The sequence below is a fragment of the Bos indicus x Bos taurus genome, chromosome 20 (genome assembly GCF_003369695.1).
Source record: "Bos indicus x Bos taurus breed Angus x Brahman F1 hybrid chromosome 20, Bos_hybrid_MaternalHap_v2.0, whole genome shotgun sequence".
In the NCBI taxonomy this organism is placed as follows: Eukaryota; Metazoa; Chordata; class Mammalia; order Artiodactyla; family Bovidae; genus Bos; species Bos indicus x Bos taurus.
This window is the reverse complement of record NC_040095.1, coordinates 12,514,845-12,535,912: the sequence shown is the minus strand read 5'-3', so window position 1 is coordinate 12,535,912 and position 21,068 is coordinate 12,514,845. Positions and strand designations below refer to the sequence as shown.

Sequence of the window (21,068 nt, the reverse complement as noted above, 5' to 3'; positions counted from 1 at the left end):
GGCTGGTGCGCAGGGACGGCCCAGGGGGATGGTATGGGGAGGGGGGAGGGAGGAGGGTTCAGGATGGGGAGCATGTGTATACCTGAAATTTTAAAAAAAAAAAAAAAAATTTAAAAATTAAAAAAATAAATAAATAAATAAAATGTTCCTCTGCAAAAAAAAAAAAAACAATAAAAGAGTATATAACATGATAAAAATTAGCTTTTTCAGGGAAGTCAGAGAAAGACAAATATATGATATCACATATATGTAGAATCTAAAAAAATTGAATGCTTTAGAGGCAAGTGAACTTACAAATGAACTTATTTACAAAAAAGAAATAACTTCACAGACATAGAAAACATTCTTATGGTTACCAAAGGGGATAGAAGAGGGGTTGGGGATTAATTAGGAGCTTGGAGTTAACATATACACACTATGATATATAAAACAGGTAAACAACAAGGATCTACTGTATAGCACAGGGAACTATACTCAGTATCTTGTAATAAGTTATAACCGAAAAGAACCTGAAAGACAATACTATATATGTATATATCTGAATCACTTTGCTGTACACTGGAAACTAACACAATATTGTAAATCAACTGTACTTTTAATAAAAAATAGCTTTCACAACATGATTCTATGCTATATTCTTAAGTATAGTCATTCTTTTCTATATTCCAGACTGTCATATATACAAGTTTGTGTGTGCATGTACTTTATAACTGCCCTTATAATTTAGCTTGTATGATGAAAGCAGTTGGAGATAACTTTATATTCTAAGTTAAGTTTCTTAATGATTTTCTTTTTGGCCTTGGATTGATAATATCAGTTTACTCTTTGTTTAGAAATTAATGCAATTTGTCTAATTTGCACATTACACATTTATTTAGGTGTAATTAAATAGCTAGTAACTTTCATGCAATTTGAGATGACACTGTTATTGATTCCAGTATGAAAGTGTGTCTGTGTGAGAGTGGGGGGAACACAAGTGTGTTGTTTTCTCATATAGATCTAAAACTGTTGGATTATGGGAAGATTTTCCATTGATTTCTCCTGTCTTGGTAAAGTAGCTGCAATAGATGTCACATCTCTATTGTTTCATTAAGGGTCATCGTGTCATGGAAGATGGCTCATCTGGGGATTGCGTGCTTATTTTGGCTGTGCAAACTGGCCATCCTAGTTCTTCCACTTAACTTTAAGTAAGTTAAGTAACCTTTCCAGGTCTTAATTTCATTACCAATGAAATAAGGTTGATGGAAGTATCACCTCATGGAATTAAATGTGATAATGCATGTCGAGAGGCTTCCCTGGTGGCTCAGAATTTAAATAATCTGTTTGCAATGCAGGAGACTCGGGTTTGATTGCTGGGTTGGGAAGATTCCCCTGGAGAAGAAAATGGCACCCCACTCCAGTGATACCTGGAGAATTCAGTGGACAGAGGAGCCTAGCAGGCTACAGTCCATGGGCTTGCAAAGAGTCGGACACGACTAAGCAACTAACACACACCATGCATGTCAAGAACTCACCCAGAGCAAGCACTTTTGAATGGAAACTGTAGTTAGCATTTCTGGTAAAACCTGCCTGTTCACTTTTTGGCTGAGATATAAAAATCACTCTCTGAGATTAAAGAATGCTTAAAGATTCTTCCTTCTGTTCTAAAGTTGTTACTACTTCTAAAAAATGAGCAGTGACTGCAGGGAAGTTTCACATGTCCAAATAGTTCTTGATGTCATTATCTCATGGAAGCTGTAAAACAACAGCTAAAATATATTTCTATAAAATTAAGAAATTTAATATAAATTTTATATAAAATTAAGGGGACAACAGAAGATGATATGGTTGGATGGCATCACTGACTCAACAGACATGAGTTTGAGTAAACTCCGGGAGTTGGTGATGGACAGGGAGGCCTGGCGTGCTGCAGTCCATGGGGTCTCAAAGAGTCAGACACAAATGAGCAACTGAACTGAACTGAAAATTAAGATAGTAACAAATTCCGAGAAGCATATTGGCTTAATAGGACCACAAGGTGAATTCACTTTGTCAAGTTTTGTCTTTAAGCAAAATTACTACTAATAGTACTTAAAACTTTTTAATACTTGTTTGAATATTTCCATTCTTTCTTCCTGAACAATTAAAATACGGAGAACGTGTTTACTGAAGATCAGTGCTGTCTTTTCCCTGTGGTTGCATTCCGAAACATTTTGAGGCTATGCTTAATTCTTACATTTTTCTTCTTTTTCTCTTTTTAATATTTATTTGTTTATTTGGCCACACCAGTGAGGCACTCAGGATCTTTAGTTGAAGGCATGCACATTCTCATGTGGGATCTAATTCCCTGGCCAGGGATTAAACCTGAGCCCCCTGCATGGGGAGCACCGAGTCTTCACCACTGGACCATGAGGAAAATCCCTTTTTTTCTTTTTAAAGAATTAAAGTTAGAGCATGATGAATGGTAGGAAGGTAAAAATGATTCTGAAGTAGCAAAGGTGTGCTTTGCATTCACCAGTCTTGTCTGATAAGTCAGTTTCAGTTTTCAAGGAACCTGAGGGTTTTGGTGATGTTAACTTTACATATCTTGCATAGATGTTGAGGTTTTTAAGGTACAGATAGCCCTCTTCCTAGTTTCTGCGCTGTGGTTGTACATGATTCCTATTTTCAAAACATTGTGAGGTATTTTCTGATTTTTCTATTTAAAAAAAGGTCACAATTCATATTTTATTCTGGATAGCTTTGGTATAATTAATTGTTTTTTATATTGCTGTGTATGTTATGTTGCATCTATTTCTAAAATAATGGATTAGTTTGCCCATTAAGAGAGAAACTGTTTCTGAATGACCTATGTGATCAGCATAACTTTATTTTGTATAGTTGTTTTCAAGGTTGCAATCACCCGCCCATTGGTTGCTCTGAGAGTTTTTACAATAAAAATGTTCAAAGCCAACTTTGGATTATATCCTTTTGCTAGTTAAGATCTGTATCATGATAAGAAAGTTAAAATGTGTTAAGTTGGTGGTAATTTGGCTTTAATTTGAAACTTTATTTTAGAGTAATAGAAGACACTAGAACGTCTTTCTAAATCAAGAGACATTTGTAAAGCAGCTACCAGAGTGTCTGGCCTGCTGCTGCTGCTGCGTCGCTTCAGTCGTGTCTGACTCTGTGCGACCCCATAGACAGCAGCCTCCCGTCCCTGGGATTCTCCACGCAAGAACACTGGAGTGGATTGCCATTTCCTTCTCCAATGCATGAAAGTGAAAAGTGAAAGCGAAGTCGCTCAGTCGTGTCCAACTCTTAGCGACCCCATGGACTGCAGCCTACCAGGCTCCTCCGTCCATGGGATTTTCCAGGCAAAAGTACTGGAGTGGGGTGCCATCGCCTTCTCCGGTGTCTGGCCTAGTAGATCTCCAATCTCTCCCCTCTCTCTTCCTTTTTCATTGTGTGTATTGTGTGTGCTGTGTTACTTCTGATGCCTCTTTTCCCAGGAGTTATGGAAAAAAACATGAATTTATAGATCCGCTCTGTGCCAGTTTTCTATTGTTGTGTAATAAATTACCATAAACTTAGTGGCTTAAGACAACGCTTATTTATTATCTCCTAGTTCTGGACATCAGAAGTGTGGAAAGGGCTCAGCTCTGTGCTCCTCCCAGCTCATGTCGTCAGCAGAATTCAGCTCCTTACAGTTGTCCAGCTCACCCTGTTTTCCATCTTCCTTGGGCTGGGCCAGTGAAGCCGTTCTCTGCTGCTTTACTTTCTTTTGAAGGATTTACCTGGTTAGGTCAGGCCCACACAGGATCATTTCCTGTTGATGAACTCAGAGCCAGCTGTGGGTAATCAGATCATGGGGATGATATTCCATCATCCTGACAGGTCTGGCCACAGTGAGCAGGGGAGGAGTAGTATACATGAGTGTAAGTTACTGGCTTCTCAGAATTCTGCTGCCATAGCCTTGGTTTTTTAAACTTTTCTCTTAAGAAAGAAATACACGAACATGACTACTTCCTGGTAGTGAGGCAGTGTTATGACTTCCATTTTACGAACAAGTGAAACTTAGACTCACAAGAAACTCCCTGACTTAAAGGACCAAACAAAAACCCGTAGAGTCAGAATCTCCATTTTAAGTTGCTTTTTCATCAACAGCTACAAGTTTTCAAGTGAGCTCTTTTTTAACAGTTCACATTGAGATCACTCATTTGAGACCTCTGAACAAACTTCCCCAGGGAAGCTATGCCAGAAATGGTGGGTGAGTTCTTAGGCTGCTCCACACAATCTGACCCAACACATACTCTCAGGCAAATTGTTTTAGTAGTCCAGAACCCCTCAGGTCCTAATCCTTGAGCCCCACGGAGGCCACCAAGTCCCGTGGGGCCCCAAGGTCCTGGCACAGTGCAGCTGGTGTCCCTGCCTTGTGTGACGAGGGTCCCGAAGGCTGGGCCACCAAGGTCGGGCAGGAGAAGATGCTGTCCCTCATCTCTCTTTGTGTCTACTGGCAGGTAGGTGGGAACAGCAGTAACAGCTGCTTCTTGTCGTCATAGGAAGAGCCTCCAGTGTTGAGTACTGGGGCCATATTTAGCTTATCAATTTGGTTATTATGTTATAGCTTCCCAGGTGGCTCAGAGGTAAAGAATCTGCCTGCCAATGCAGGCGGCAAAAGAAATGCGAGTTTGATCCTTGGGTGGGGAAGATCCCCTGGTGTAGGAAATGGCAACTCACTCCAGTATTTTTGCCTGGAAAATTCCATGGACAGAGGAGCCTGGCAGGCTACAGTCTGTGGGTCTGCAAAGAGTCGGACACAATGACACACACACAATTATGTTATACTCTCTCTATAGAATCTTGCTAGTTGAATTATCTTTTGTATAGCGTCAGTTACTGAGTGATGTCAGGTTTTTAAATGGGGCAATTAAACTTGTGCAATAGCTTAAGTGTGAAACTGCTTGACAGTCATTTCTACTCTTTGTTTTTCTTTAGCCATCTTGTTTTGGATCTGTATAGAAAGATGGCTTAGGATACTGATGCTAAACTGATATTTGCATGTTAGAATCATTTCAAAATAAGGCACCCTCTCTTTCTTCTTCCCATCTTGAGTTCTATCACGTTCTTCCTGTCTTTAAAACATGTTTGAGGAAAGAGAGAGAAACATGAATGATTCCCAGGGAATCCCCACAGGAAGGAGGAACCATTCTCAGGCTGAAATTATTGAAGAGAACTGAAGTGATGCCCATGACCAGAATACAGGAGGAACCGTGTAAGTGAAGGTCAGCTCAAAGGTGAATCAAAAGAGAAGTGAGAGGAAGGAATATCTGGTTTTATTTTTCTATAACTCTTTTTGTTGCCTTGCCTTTAGTTTTATGGCTCAATGTCATGTTTTGTGACTTAGAGGAAATTATTGGACTTTATGGATCTTCAGAACAAAGTGTTGATATTTGCCTACATTTAAACTGTTTTTTTTTTTTTTTAATCCTAAATTTTGCTTTCTTTTCATTCACTGCCTCAGGTAAAATAAATAAATAAATGAATTCTATTCCCTTTTGATCTTCATTTCAGGTTATTCAAAATGTATGGCTGACAGCCTTCAAAGGAATAATGCAGGCATTGGATGTTCTATTCAGTGTATTGCCGCTCTGCCCTTTGGTGCAGCTATTCAAATTGCTACGGAAGTGCCTGAAAGGTTGTCATGGGTTTTGCCAGTGGTAAATGACAAGTCGTAATGTATATGGCAAACGTTCTAGGTGTATCAGAAATTATGGTTGCGGCATCCCTTTCATGGAAGTGTGTTTGTTTCCCATGTAATATGCAAAGTTCAGTCTACATTCTTTAGTTAGAGTCAGGTCTCGTCTCACATGTAATGTGTGGAGTAAAAATAATTTAGAATGCAATTACAAGTAGGAAACACATAAAAGCACACAGTAACTTTTTAAGCAGATTGTTTCTTTAATAATTCCATGCCGTTGGGACAAATGACATTCCCTTTTTATGCCCTCTCCCTTTAAGATGTCCACTTGCTTTTGCATTGGCTGTAGTGAAACCTTCCGCAGATCATTACCTTAGGGCCCCCTAATGAAATGTAAATAAAATGAATGATTGCAGCTTGATTATGGGGCCAGTATTTATGAGGCTCCTGGTATGGTAACTTGCTGTGTAAATTTAAGTATGTGAGTAAATTCTCTCAGGGACAGTCAACGTGAGAGTATTTTTCTTTCCTATTTTTTATGATGTACTAATTCTTTTCACCTCTGATTTCTTTATTGTTGTTTCTGCCTTAGAAGAAGTAGGACCCTGGAAAAAAGGATATTTTTTTTTTTTTCTGGATGACTTTTATTATGGTCCCTGTAGGGTTTGAACCAGACCTGAGTTTCAGCCCTATCCTGATCTGTCAAAGGAATGTTAAAAAAAGGGAACACAGCTTTCCTTTTTAATTCCTGTACCATATTCCACTTCCACATGAGGGGGAAAAAAATGCATGAGCAATTCTTTTTTCTGCCTTTTAACATATAAAATTTCAGTCTATACGTTCATGGGAATCACAAGGGAGTGGGTTAACACTATTCTCTTGAATACTTGAAATACTTAGGGATTTCAAGTATTTGAAGTTTTCTACTTTGCCATCTAGGTTACTGGAAGCGAACCTCCATCTCTCTTTACTCTCAATATCATTTTCCCTGCAGTCTTTTCTTTCTAGAAGAATGGGACAGTCTTTCCCCTCCTGTAATGCTTGTCCATTCTGCAAAGCATTTTCTCTGGCAGGAAACAGAATAACCCATAAAGATTGTACCAACCGGGCTCATAGCCCACAGGAAAGGAAAATCAAATTTTAATTTGGATTTGAGATGATGGGTACATTTTTTTAAAAGTATGTATTTCTTTATTTGGCTGTGCCAGGTCTTATTTGTCACAGGCAAAATCTTTAGTTGTGGCATGTAGGGTCTAGAGCCCTGACCAGGGATCAAACCCAGGCCCCCTGCATGGGAGTACAGAGTCTTAGCCACAGAACCACCAGGGAAGTCTCTCACGGGTACATTTTGTGTCTTAGTATTGGTTCTCGAGAATTCAGCTCTTTTAGAGGCAACAGCCTGTGATGTGAGGAGGCAGCTCGGATTGAAACTGGCAAAGATGCATTAACATTCATTTCATTACCTTGTGCTCGACGTGTGCTCAGCCGTGTCCCACTCTTTGCACCTCATGCACTGTAGCCCGCTACACTCCTCTGCCCATGCAATTTTCCAGTCAAGAACACTGGAGAGGGGTGCCTTTTCCTCTCCCAGGGGATCTTCCTGACCCATACCTTTTGCATCTCCTGCATTGGCAGGCAGATTCTTTACAACTAGGCCCACCTGGTAAGTCCATGTTGTGCTATTTGGGGACTTAAAAAAATTTTCTCCCATGCAAGATATGTAGGAAAATAGAGCATCTAGATGACGGACTTCTCATATGAAGTGACTGTCCCTCTCATCCACAAGGCGGGTGTCACAGGTGTCATCTGTTCTGAGCACCACATTTGTAAAGAAGGGGGAGGGGGGTGAAGAAGTCTATTGGCTTATAGGACTTAAACCTGCTCAGAGACTGAGTTCCCAAGTTGGCTGAGCAGATAGAAAAGGAAAGGTAAAGATGAAAACCCATGTCAATTTCTGATTTGGATTATTTGTCTCAGAACCAAAGACTGAGTTCTGTTAGAATGTGAGCATGATAAGAGGTATGTAATCTGATTCCAAGTTTGGGGTTATCTAGAAAAGGGTAAGGCATTAGTGATAGTCACATAAAAATTCTGTCATATAATCAGAGATTCCTCTTGAGCAGTTCTCTGCTGTTTGGCATGACAGAATTATTATAAATTTGTGGCTTTATACTTTTCCTTACCCACTCCAGTATTCTTGGGCTTCCCTGATGGCTCAGCTGGTAAAGAATCCGCCTGCAATGTGGGAGACCTGGGTTCAATTCCTGGGCTGGGAAGATCTCCTGGAGAAGTGGAAGGTTACTCACTCCAGTATTCTGGCCTGGAGAATTCCATGGACTGTATAGTCCATGAGGTTACAAAGAGTTGGACACGACTGAGCAACTTTCCTTTCACTTTCTCACCTTCTGATACCCAGGTCCTTTTTGTTCCCTCTGTCCGTTGCTGCTGCTTGTCTGGGCTAGCCACCTCAGGCTCCAGTTTAGATTCCAGGTTACATGACTATTATTGTTGTTTGCAGTTGATGCCATCTGTATCACTGGCTTGGATGAACTTGAATGGGTAGTTCGAGTTGGCATACTGGATTTCTCAAGATAGCCCCAGATGATCCTGATATTTCTAGTGAAGAATGATAGCTAAGCCTTCTAGAAATCATCTCCCGGTTGAATTTGATGCCTTAATGCCTGTGACTATACTTTCAGTTATCTTTGTTAACTATTCATTGCTTTGTCAAATATTTATTGAGTGCCTTCTAAGTGTGAACACTGTGCTAAATAAATACTTAGTATGAGGATCTAATTTAGATCAAAAGGGCAGGGGAGACCTTTTTGAGCAAGTAGTGTTTAAGTTGAGGTGAATATTTTAACTTAGCACATTAGCCAAGAGGTGTTTTTTTCTACGATAAATCTGAGTTGGTTTTGGGTCCTTAAAGCAGTTGAAATCATAGATCCTTCATATATATCTAATCTTACAGTACTAACCAAGTAATACACATAAGACGTCACCAAAAAAAATAGATAAATAAAATAATTCAAAATGGATAAAGTGTTTATAAATAATAATCCATATGAAGGGAAAGAATATTGGGGACAAACAATAAATACTGCGATGAAATAGTTGAATGTGGAAATAATGAGGGTTGGGACTGGAGATAATTACTTATTTTGGAAATAGGAAAGGTCTGAGTTCATACAACAAATTTCAGTAACTATGATGTGTCAGAATGTGTACTAGGAGACAAGTACTTTGTCAAACTCCACAAGTCAATCATTTAGTTCAGAAACAATGTCCTAAAGTAATCCTAAAAACCAAAAAACGTTCAGTACACTGGTCTAAGAGGCACTTGCTTTTGGAGAGGGAGCAGATGTTTTAACACAATGTTGTTAATATTAGGTCAAGAAAATAAAAAGTTAATTAGGATTTGAATGGATCTCTGTTAAATGTTATATGCTATAAATGTAGACTCTGTCTTTCCACCGCACTCTGCAATACTTAAGGAACATTCATCAAATCGATCCTTCTTTAGGCTACAGAAAGCGATCTCAATAAATTATGCAAAGCGGACTGTTAAAGGTCCTTCTCTTCCTAGCTGAGTGACCTTGGATAAGTTAATTATTACTTCTTGGCCTCCTTTCTTCATTCATAAAATGGGGGTAAAAATGCCTATAAGTTTAAGTTTATGAAATTGACACGAGCACTACATGTTAGATAACTTTATAGAATATTAGAAATTCACAACATTTTTCAAAGGTTTTGAGAATAATGTTCTCCAAAATAAAATGTGGAGGAGAAGAAAAGAGCGGCTTTATTACTCTGCCAAACAAAGCGAGAATACAGTAGGCTAGCACCTCAAGAACTGCGGGCAATTCTTAAAGAGTTGGAAATACCAGACCACTTTACCTGCCTCCTGAGAAACCTGTATACAGGTCAAGAAGCAACAGCTAGAACAACAGCCTGTTTCAAAATTGGGGAAGGAGAATGTCAAGGCTGTATATTGTCAACCTTGCTATTTAATGTATATACAGAGTACATCATGTGAAATGCCAGACTGGATGAAGCACAAGCTAGAATTAAGATTGCAGGGAGAAGTATCAATAACCTCAGATATGCAGATGATACCACTCTAATGGCAGAAAGCTAAGAGGAATTAAAGAGCCTCTGCTGCTAAGTTGCTTCGGTCGTGTCTGACTGTGTGACCCCATAGACCCACTAGGCTCCCCCATCCCTGGGATTCTCCAGGCAAGAACACTGGAGTGGGTTGCCATTTCCTCCTCCAATGCATGAAAGTGAAACGTGAAAGTGAAGTCACTTAGTCATGCGACCTCATGGGCTGCATCCTACCAGGCTCCTCTATCCATGGGAGTTTCTAGGCAAGAGTACTGGAGTGGGTTGCCATTTCCTTCTCCTAGATGAGAGTTAAAGAGGAGAGTGAAAAAGCTAGCTTAAAACTTAGCATTCAAAAAAGTAAGATCATGGCATTTGGTCCTATCGCTTCATGGCAAATAAAAGGGGAAAAGGTAGAAACAGTGACATATTTCCTCTTCTTGGGCTCTAAAATCACTGCAGATGGTGACTGCAGCCACAAAATTAGAAGACGCTTGCATCTTGGAAAGAAAGCTATGACAAACCTCGACAGCATGTCAAAAAGAGAAGACATTACTTTGCCGATAAAGGTTCATATAGTCAAAGCTACTGTTTTTCCAGTAGTCATGTATGGATGTTGGACCATAAAGAAGGCTCAGCACTGAAAAAATTGATGCTTTTGAATTATGGTGCTGGAGAAGACTCTTGAGAGTCCTTTGGACAGCAAGGTGATCAAACCATTCAATCTTAAAGGAAATCAACCCTGAATATTCTTTGGAAGGACTGATGCTGAAGCTGAAGCTCCAATATTTTGGCTACCTGAGGTAAAGAGCTGATGGAAAAGACCCTGATTCTGGGAAAGATTGAGGGCAGGAGGAGAAGCTGATGACAGAGAATGAGATGGCTGGATAGCATCACCAATTCAATGGACATGAGTTTGAGCAAACTCAGGGAGATAGTGAAGGACAGGGAAGCCTGGTGTGCTGCAGTCCATGAGATTGCAAAGAGTTGGATGTGACTTAGCGACTGAACAACACAACAAATAAAATTTGACTAGAAGAAAAACATAAAAAGTAAATTAGAAATTCTTTAGAGGATAATAGTAATGATCAACCAAAATATTGCAAATTTAAAAATTCAAGTTCTGCTCAAGAGAAAATCAATAGTTTGAAATGTTTCTCTGCATATTTCTATAGAATGTATTTTGTGTTTTTGGGTAATTCATCTTCATGTATATACCTCAGCAATATATTCTTGCAAAACACATTAATCTTTGATTTTATAAGATGCTTATTTCAACAATTCCTAGTTTTCTAAAACAGGTGCCATATTTGCATTGAAAGATTATAATTTTCAATGGAAGAAATGGGAACTGGAGAAGGATTTTCAGGTTTAAAAAAGGTGGTATTTGTGTTTCAGCCTGCATTCTCTGTTTGGTTTTCTTCTTTGGATTCATGATACCATGCAGGCCCAGCTTATTTGTCACTGGGGACAGCTCTTACAAGCTAAAAAAAAAAAAAAGAAAAGAAAAACTGACTGTAAAGGAGATAAGATAGGATATACTCTTTTAAAAACTGTAAAATACACATCAATGAGAATGGAAAACATCACATTAACAACATGTAATTCTCTTTATGCTGCTTGCCCCATTGAAATAGACACTTTCTTTCTTGCTCAAATAAGATGCTTGAAGTCCAGGCAGATATTATGACCACAAAGCCAACATTAGTCTTTCCAGGCTTTAATTTCTACTAAATTGCATTATTTAGTAGAACTTGGAATATCAGAATGAAAATCAGTATAACCGCTGTTGTTAGGGCAAGCAAGTTTGAGCCAGCTTGTCCTACCTTCCCTCCCCTTACTTTTTCATTCCCTTCTTCCCCTAAAATGTAGCCAACAGAAACCTTTTCCATAAAATTCTATTTTTAAACCAACTATACACTTTATAATAAAACTATGAAATACTAATTTTCTTTATTATTTCCAGTATTGCACATATAATAGGTATTCAGTATATGTTTGTCAAAGGAACGATAGCCATCAAACATGCAATATAAAGAAATGCCGTCTATTTTTCCATTGCTCTACTTGTCTGCATTGTGTGCACTGTGATGGAGACATGTAATTTTGGTGTTTTTGTTACCATGACTTCAAACTGCAGAGCAACACATGCATTTGGGTCATCTGTTACGCATTGTCAGATCATCATAACATTTCATAATAACTAAAGGATATGCTTGACTTGGAATTATGCAAGATATGTTGGGAGCAGAAATTTCAGAGAGAGGAGCATTTTTAAAGAAGACTGTAAATCCTCAGTGGCAATGCAAACATTTGTGCCTCTACTTTATACTTTGTCTTCCCCAGGCTTCAGAACCTGGTGTCCATAAATGTAGATGATAACATTCCCCTGGAGGAGCTTGACTATTATATATGGCCCATTGTCTTTAAAATTTACTGATCACCATCTGAATTTTCACTTCTTTCTTTTAAATGGTTTTGAATTTACCATTCCCCCTCTTTTATTTAAAAAGCAAGATTTTTCTTTGTCAGTCTTCATGTTACCTCTTTTAGGTCTCTCTAGATTTTACATCTATTATTTATAAAAGTTTTCGCAAAGCTCCAGCTGTGGAAAATACCTCGGTTGTGTAATTCACAGTGTGAATTTTTTTTTAAATATTACAAATCAGACACCGTTAGGGTAAGCTATTAAAGCAGGCCTTTCTCTAATGAGGAACTCTGCTAATGTGAGATGAGCTCTTGAAAGATGTTGGTGTGGCTGTTAATGGGTCAGGCCACAAGTGATTAAGCAGTTCACAAAAATAGAAAATAGTAAGGATAGTGCTGTCTACTCCATATCCCTGATAATCAGGGATAACCATGGCATTGCTGAGTGTGGAGACAGAAGAGGTCTTTTGTCAGTTATCACCTCCAGAAAGTACTTTGTGACTCTTTTCCCCAAACCCTGTGTCATTTAATATCTTTGTTTGCAGACCATTTTTGACAGAGTTTATCTGTCCAAAAGTAGAGTTTATTAGCTTACCTTTTGGGTTACCTATCCAGAGAATATCTGATTTTATGCAATATATTTTCCAAAATTCTGTTGAAAATTAATTTTTTATGTGAATTAAATATGTTGACTATCTTACCTAGAAAAATGTTCCTGGAATTATTTTGTCAAGTGACTCAATATTTATACTTTATGATCTGGAAAAGTGTAGTGTACTTTATTTAGTAAAAAAGAACAAAGTAGTTGGAGTCAGAAAAATCCAATTTAGAATCCTAACTCAGTCACTTACTAACTATATAATGTTGGGTGAGTAATTAATTATTTTGGTTCCAGATAATGCCATCAAATTTGCCCCTTTACTTTATCAGTCTGCATTTTCTGAATATTTGGTTTCATATTTTCCCATGGATTTGTCCTTTTATTCTGTTTTCTATTTTCTTTGGTTCTGACTTGTGTGGGATAACTCTTTTACTTTGCTTCGTTTGTAATTTACTAAATAGTGAGTAGTATATTCTTATATATTGCCCCAAATCCTGCATGGAATGATGAAGAGTATGAATAACTTTTTGAAAAAGAGCGAGTATGTTAAAGAAGTGTGTGGTGGTGGTGGTTTAGTTGACAAGTTGTAAGTTGTGTCAGACCCCATGGGCTGTAGCCGGCCAGGCTCCTCTGTCCATAGGATTTTCCAGGCAAGAATACTGAATTGGGTTTCCATTTTCTTCTCCGGGGGATCTTCCTGACCCAGGGATCGAACCCAGGTCTCCTGCACTGCAAGCAGATTCTTTACCGACTAAGCTACCAGGGAAGCCCAAAAGAGAAGTGTGTGAGAAAACTGAAAAAGATGTTTCCTTTAACAGGAGATGCAACTTTTTTGTTCTTTTGCGACCGGCTTATGTCACGTAGCATCGTATCTTCAAGGTTTATCCATATTACAGCATATATCAAAATATCCTTCTCTTTTAAGACTGAATTGCATTCCATTCTGTCCACCTATCGTATCTGGCTTATCTGTTCATCTGTTGATGGACACCGCCATCTTTCTGCTGCAGACTGGTCTGTATGCTCTGTAGGTCTGCTGCATGGCTGTTTCTTGGGACTCCCCTTTATCGTCATTACCCTCCTCCTGGTAATTCACTACTCCTTTCCATGTACTGTACTTGCCTTGATCTCATGCATTTCTCTTAAGTGGCTTACTTCATTATTTAGATGGAGCATATCCCCTAGTAGTTTCTTGAGAAAAGGTGTACTGGTGGTTAGTTTGATACCTTAAATGTCTTAAAATATCTTTAGCAAACTATGTAGGTGTTGGTTATAAGCCTTCTCTATTAAGAAAGGGTTTCATTTTATTTGGGGAAGGAAGAGGAACAGGAGAGGGCGCAAGAAAGGGAAGAGAGAAAGAGTGGAAGATGCTTCTGCTTTGATCTTTCCTCATCTTGTGCCACTAGGAGGGGTCCTATCTTAGCCGTCTTACTTTTTTAATGTCTTGCCCACAGGAAGCACCTGATATATGTCCTTCAGGGAATGGATACATGGCAGTTCCATAATATCTGGTTTATGAAGTGACAGAGAATTGCTGTGAAATCATTTACTGACTTCTCAAAAAGGTCTTCTTGAAAAGCCAATACTCATATTAAAGATATCACTAAAATTAAAGCCTGGTTGGTTCTTCATCTCCATGGTGTATACAACATAAAATTGATTCCTCCTTTAATTTATATTCTATCCTTCATCCTGTTTTGCTAAATGATAAAATCCTTAAGAATCAAGCTTGTATATGATTCATCCTTACATCCCACACAATGCCATGCTTTATATAAATGCTCAACGAATGTTTATGGTGTTACTACAATTAGGCACATGGCCCTCTTTAAAGGCCATTAAATGAGCCAGCCTGTCCCAGCTTCAGAGACTTTACGACTGCTATTCTCTCTGCCTGTGGTACTCTTCTCCTGACTCCTCATGAGCTCGTTCCTTTCCTCCTGCAAATGAAGCTTGTACATCGCCGAGTCCTCCTGGTCCCAACCTGAAAGCAGTGTCTGCTCCCGGAGTTACTGATCATCGTGTCACCTGTGAAGGCCCCTCCACAGTACCCATCCTTATCAGAAATGATCTTAGTTATATCCTTATTCAGTTTCCCCAACTTAAATGGGCTCCATAGATGGGTCTTTCTGTCTCATCCACTCCTACATCTCTCATACCTAGAACAAGGACTGCTGAAAAAAATGTTAAGGTTTATTTTGTATTGAAATGTAGTTGATTTACAATGTTTCAGGTATACAGTAAAGTGATTATAAATGATATCAGCTAATGAGAGAGTGACAATGTTAATAGTGTGGTCTAACTATTATCAGATTATGAGTTGTAAAAGAAGAGATCAGACACACACACACAACTTTTTTGAACATTTCCCTCAACCATGCCCACCTTTTAAGAATATATAAATAATTGAACATTCAGGGAGAGTGTTGCTGATTTTCACTCTTGCCTTGGGGTTTTCTATCTTTCTTGTGGAAGCCTTGAGTCTAGAGAGACAAAAACTGAGCAAATATTGGATTGGGGAGATCTGCGCCTTGAATTTCATCTAAGAAGTCAAACCCTTCTGTGTAAATCCTGTCTGCCTGAGTGCCTCAGGTCAATGTGCCTGGCTGGATGCGTGTGCTGCCCTTTCACTCATGGCCTCGGTGTCACCATGGGGCACATTTACCTGTAGTTTGGGTTGTCTTGTTTGCAGATTTCAATGTCTAGGTTACCACTCCGGTATGCTTGGAGACCCTGGTAATTAGGTCTGTGATCTAGAGACACTTCTAGGATTCTGTTTCTAACATGCCCTTCCCCCTGAAAGCAGAATGGAAGAATTACATACACTTAGGTTAGTAATATTGCTGAGAGAGGAAATATTGACTGAGAAATGAAACAATACCTGTGGCGGATTCATTTTGATATTTGGCAAAACTAATACAATTATGTAAAGTTTAAAAATAAAATAAAATTGGAAAAAAAAAAAAAAAAGACTGCTCTTTGTTTTTCCCCCCTAAGCTTAGTGCAATAAAATCAGAAGCAAAATATTTGAAACTGGTTAATGAGGCTGAGGGTCCTGCAAAAACTGATACTTGCTTTTACAGCAGGGTTCCTAGAGTAGCATTGTTGATTTGGGGGGGGTAGTTCTTTGTTGTGGGGGCCGTCTAGTGTGTTGCAGGGTGCTCAGCAATATCCCTGATCTCTGCCCAGGTATGACAACCGAAAATGTCTCCAGACATTGCTGGCCCTGGTTGGGAATTATTACTCTAGAGAATACATAGAAGAACCCTGACTTAAGCCATGCCACTGCTGTTGCTGCTGCTGCTGCTAAGTCGCTTCAGTTGTGTCCGACTCTGTGCGACCCCATAGACGGCCGCCCACCAGGCTCCCCCGTCCCTGGGATTCTCCAGGCAAGAACACTGGAGTGGGTTGCCATTTCCTTCTCCAATGTATGAAAGTGAAAAGTGAAAGTGAAGTTGCTCAGTCATGTCCGACTCTTAGCGACCCCATGGACTGCAGCCTACCAGGCTCCTCCGCCCATGGGATTTTCCAGGCAGTAGTACTGGAGTGGGGTGCCATTGCCTTCTCCGAAGCCATGCCACTGGGTTTGTCCAAATCCGTATTGCCACCATTAATGTGATTGCACAGTGATCTTCACTCGTAAGATGAGAAGGCTGCTTAACTCCAGCCTCTGTGAATGTCTTCTCAGTGATCCCAAAGTAGTTTAAACCAGTTTCCCCACCTACGTACCTCCTGTCAAAACGCAGCACACTAGGCTTGTGTGACCTTGGTTTTCTCCACACCCGCGTGTGAGCACCTGGTCTCTGATGTGTGCCTTGCAGTCAGTGGGGGCTTTTTGGGTCTTCATGTGATGAATGAACATGTCCCAGTTCTCCAGTCTCTTGAAGACAACTCTCTGAGGTCATGGTTCTGACATGTAAGTTCCAACAATTAAGGCTGCAGGAATCTATAAATATGAGAAAGAAGAGGCCGAGTCTCTTTGGTTGGCGGTTGCAGCTATATAGGGAGGGACATTTATTCAGCTTTCAGGAGATAGGTATTGGAAACCTATGTGAGCTGTTCTTGGCACTGGAGATACGCACGACCTACTCACCTTCTTGGCGCCTCCCTGCATAGGGAAAGGCAGACAGTCAGTCAATAAGTACCAATAACATCTAATGATGATAAGCAGAGGAGAAAAAGACATCAGGATGATAAGGAAGCACTAGGTGTGGGGAAGGCTTCTCGTTCCAAATAGGCAGGATATCTGGACATCTCAGAGGAAAGAGTTCAGGGAGTGGAAATAGTGCAGAGGCCCTGGGGTAGGAGTGTTCCTGGTACATGTGAAGAACAGCCAGGAATGAGCATGGGAGTTGTAGGAGAGGAGGCCAGGGAGATGGGCCTGTACATGTCACATGGATCGTTGCAGTCCTTGTACAAACTCTTCTTCAATTTTTGTTACAGAAAATTTCAGGCATGTGCTAAACAGAACAGTATAATGAACCACCTATCTAATAAATATTTACTCAGGGCCACTTTTTTTTTGCTTTTCTTCTTCTTCTTTTAAAAAAAAATTTTTTTTTCTGTATTTATTCGACTGTGTCAGTTCTTGGTTGTAGCATGCAGGCTTACTTGCCCCATAGCATGTAGGATCTTAGTTTTCTGACCAGGAACTGAACCCACGTCCTCTGTCTTGGAAGGCGGGTTCTTAACCATTAGACCACCAGGGAAGTTCCTACTTTTCTCTCATATATCTTACTCTCTCTCTCTAGGTTAACCTGAAGCAAAGCGTAGACATTTTATCTGTGAATATTTGGGGGTATATCTCTAGAAGGTGAGAAATTAAAAATGATTGATTCCAATATTATATTTAAAGATAAATTATGAGTATTAACAAATACCCAGTATGTGTGCACATATTTTGGTGTGAGGGGAGTCTATTACAGTAATTGTTTTCTAAATGTTTGATTATATGTTTGGTATTAGACTCCCAAAATGTTTATGTGTTGCAATTAGTCAGTATTTCTCAAGTCTTTTTTAAAGTTGAGATTCTTTTTCCATCTTTTTTTTTTTTTTTCACTATTGCTTTGAAAATGTTTAAGGGATCAGATCATTTGTTCTGGCTTTCACAGTGTAGCTTATGTTCATCTTTCTATGGTGTTAGTATGTTCCCTTGTCACTGTGATCCCTGTGAAATGGCATTTTGATGTAGTGGCGCAGTTGTATCCAAGAGTGACATGGCTTTGTTTGATGAGAAGACTTCAGATGTTATATCAAGCAGCACATGGTATCAGGTTATCTCCTAGTGATGTCAGCAGTTACCAGTGATTATGACCTAGATCTGTTGATTTGTTGGGGTTTGAAAAATGGCAGTAATCTCATGTTGTCATTCATTCCATATTTACCACTTGGAATATGTCTATGAAGAGAATCATTTTGCATCTATGAGGTTCTGTTCATAGGGAAAGCAGGATAAGTGCTGAATTTTTCCCCTTTACCAATTTTTAAAATTAATGGGATAGTTTTCTAACATCTTCCAAAGATGACCCTGGCTGATGGGCTGGCTTCCTTCCTTTTTTCCTTCCTCTTCTATCTCCTTGAGCTCATAGTTTCAACCTTTGGATACATTTTAACATATTGCTATTGTCACTCCTATTGATGCTCAGTTGTCCCATTTTTTGGCCAAGTTTGCCAGGTTTTTGGCTTTTACTTGGAATAAGAAGGAAACTAGTGAAGAAGTTTGAGCAGAGGAATGATACATTCTGAAAATGAGCATCTTGGAGTCTGTGTGGCCAACAAAGTGTAGGAGGGTGGCAGGGAGAAAGTAGAGAATTCAGTTAGAAGGAAATGATAGTGACCTAGTCAGGACACAGTATGTCTTGAATCAAGGTGTTTTGGGTGGAAAGAATGGTGAGATTCTGGATATTTTACATTGCAAAAAAGTATCCTGGGTGTAGAATGGGGAGCAAAGTTGATCCTTCCTCTTTTGTATTCCATTGTATTTTCATTATTTCTTGTTGTTTTATGCAAAATGCTACTTACGTTTATTAGTTTACACTTTTAGGTGCCTCCTTGCAGTACTAACCAGTGAGTATTCTCTGTGTGAATATGTTGCCTGTAACAGGGCAGAGGATTGGTGAGTTCTGTGAGCTCACAAAGAAGCAGAAGTAATATTAACAAATGCCCAGAGCAAGTTGGCAGATTAGGAGGTAAGGTCCGGGGAAGAGCATGTGGACTTCCTCTCGTCCACGTGCACCTTAGTAGGCTCGTAAACAGATGGTCCTCTAGATGGTACATAGCCGAGCGTAACGTTGTAGAAGTGAGGAGACAAAAGAGGTGGAAGCAGCCCAGAGCCTGAGTGCAGGCTTGGCAAAGTGAGAAGCAGGCTGGATTTCAGCCGTGACTTCCCTTCCTGCCCGGCACCCTTGTGCAGGGCGCAACCTGAACAGCTGCACAGGACAGCCCTACTCTGAAGGCCCCTGGGACAGGAATAAACACACCCGAATCTAATCCCGGTTCTACCACCAACTGTGAGCCCTCAGCTTCCTCATCTGTTAAAAGATGGAGTTTGACTTCATGGCCTTTAAAATGTAACCACTTGAACACAGTTGCTGTGGTGAAACAGCCATGACTTGCTAAAGTAAAATACCCAGACTTGCTAAAGTAAAATCCTGATTTATCCTAGTATTTCTTCTCAACAAACCAATGGTTGCCAATTTGTAAATCATTTTAAATTTTGCATTAGAGGAAGTGAGTGAGATAAATTCTTCATGCACAGTGATGGAGGTACACTTAGTCCCAAGTTATGAATACTGTGAAAAATTGTGCTCCTTGAATAAATACAGGATGAAACTTTCAGGCTTCCAGAATATATGTTCTGTTTCCTTCCTTATTCGTATTTGATTGCTCTTGTTAACGTGCTTAGCACTGCGCTGTTCTTAAAAATCCGTTTTCCAAAATGAAAATACAGGCTCCAATCTCTTGTGTCTCCAGTTGGTATTTTCCCAATTGTAGGGTTTTGCCTGTTCACACAAGTCTTTGCCTCACAGCAGAGTTCAACTTCCCCCAAATTAAGGCAGTTAGTTTATTCCTCTTTCTGATGATTGCCATATATAGAAAAAAAATCTAATTATTTTCATTGGGCAACCGTCCCCCGTGTCTTTCTTGTGGAACATGACTGATTTTGTTAACTCCACCAGGGAAAGAATAAGCAGAACTTCCTGCGGGTGGCCAAATTCTATTCAGGAGCATCCCCAGGAGGCAGGGAATAGTTGAGGTTTGCTGAAATAAACTCTTTTATAAGTATGATGCTGTTGCTTTGTTATTATTTTTTCCAGTCTGCATGGTGAAGACGACTTTTCATTTCACTGAGGTGAAAACTGGGTCTGTGAGAGGAGCGACTTTCTTTGAAAAAAAAAAAAAAATCAGAAACCAATTACTTGATATGCAGAGCCAAAAGCCTCATTCCCTTAACGAAATCAGTGCGGTGTGCACTGTCGTTAACCTGAGGAAAGCGGCTGACATCTCTTGATTACCGCTGGAGGTGGAAGGACCGAAACTTGCAGGATCCCCCTCCCCCTCGAGAGAAGGTTAGTCCAGCCCTTTCTAGAGGTTCATTTCGGCTCTCTGTCATCGCCGGGACGCTGGCAGGGAATGTGTGTCATGGTTACAATAGAGTGTGGTAACATATAACAACCATGAAAGCCCAGCGGGAAAGACTACAGATTCCGGGGCTGACCTTGGAGTAAGTATTGTCTCTCTTTAATATTTTAATGCTTTCTGCATGGCACTCGCTTTCCTGCGACCAATAGCTCTTTAGCATTTGTTTGTACTGACAGCCTCAGAGCACTGCAGTGTGAGCTGGAAGGAACCTGTCTTAAATGTATGGCATTTGATTTCAGCCTATGTGGAAGCCCCGACCCAGCATTTTGCATTGCAGTCAGAGGAAAAGCTGCTGCATATTTAAAGTTACTAAACCTCAGTGCTGGAAACATCTTAACAGCTCATTGTGAAAGAATGTATCAGCAGGCCGTGGTGTGTCTTTTTTTTTTTTTTTTTCCTTCTCTCTTACTGTTTGTTTATCCCCATGCTGCCTTGTTCTAAAGAAGGGCCTCTGTCTGGCTTGGATAACAGAAGACATTACAATGGATAAGAGTGCAAGAGAAGGGTTATTTGTCACACTCATTAGATGTGATCCATGCTTTATCTGTGCAGCAGAATATTAATGAACTGTGGTACATTTTGCGTCCTTCTGCAGAGTCTCCAGCCACCTCATGCGGTGTGTTTACCTAGTTGAGCTCT

General features: G+C 39.8%; 1 protein-coding gene across 8 annotated transcripts in view; it reads left to right on the top strand.

The window, feature by feature from the left end:
- The window catches only part of MAST4 (microtubule associated serine/threonine kinase family member 4), a 619,741-nt gene that overhangs the window by 369,379 nt on the left and 229,294 nt on the right, over positions 1 to 21,068 (top strand). Inside the window, exon 1 of one of the 8 annotated variants that reach the window (XM_027519966.1) lies at positions 16,155 to 20,511. The exons of the other annotated variants lie outside the window; for them this stretch is intronic. Within the exon in view, the coding sequence (XP_027375767.1) occupies positions 20,465 to 20,511 (47 nt within the window). The 5' untranslated portion in view covers positions 16,155 to 20,464. Of the gene's footprint in view, positions 1 to 16,154; positions 20,512 to 21,068 lie in introns of those variants that run through there. 8 annotated transcript variants of the gene reach the window in all.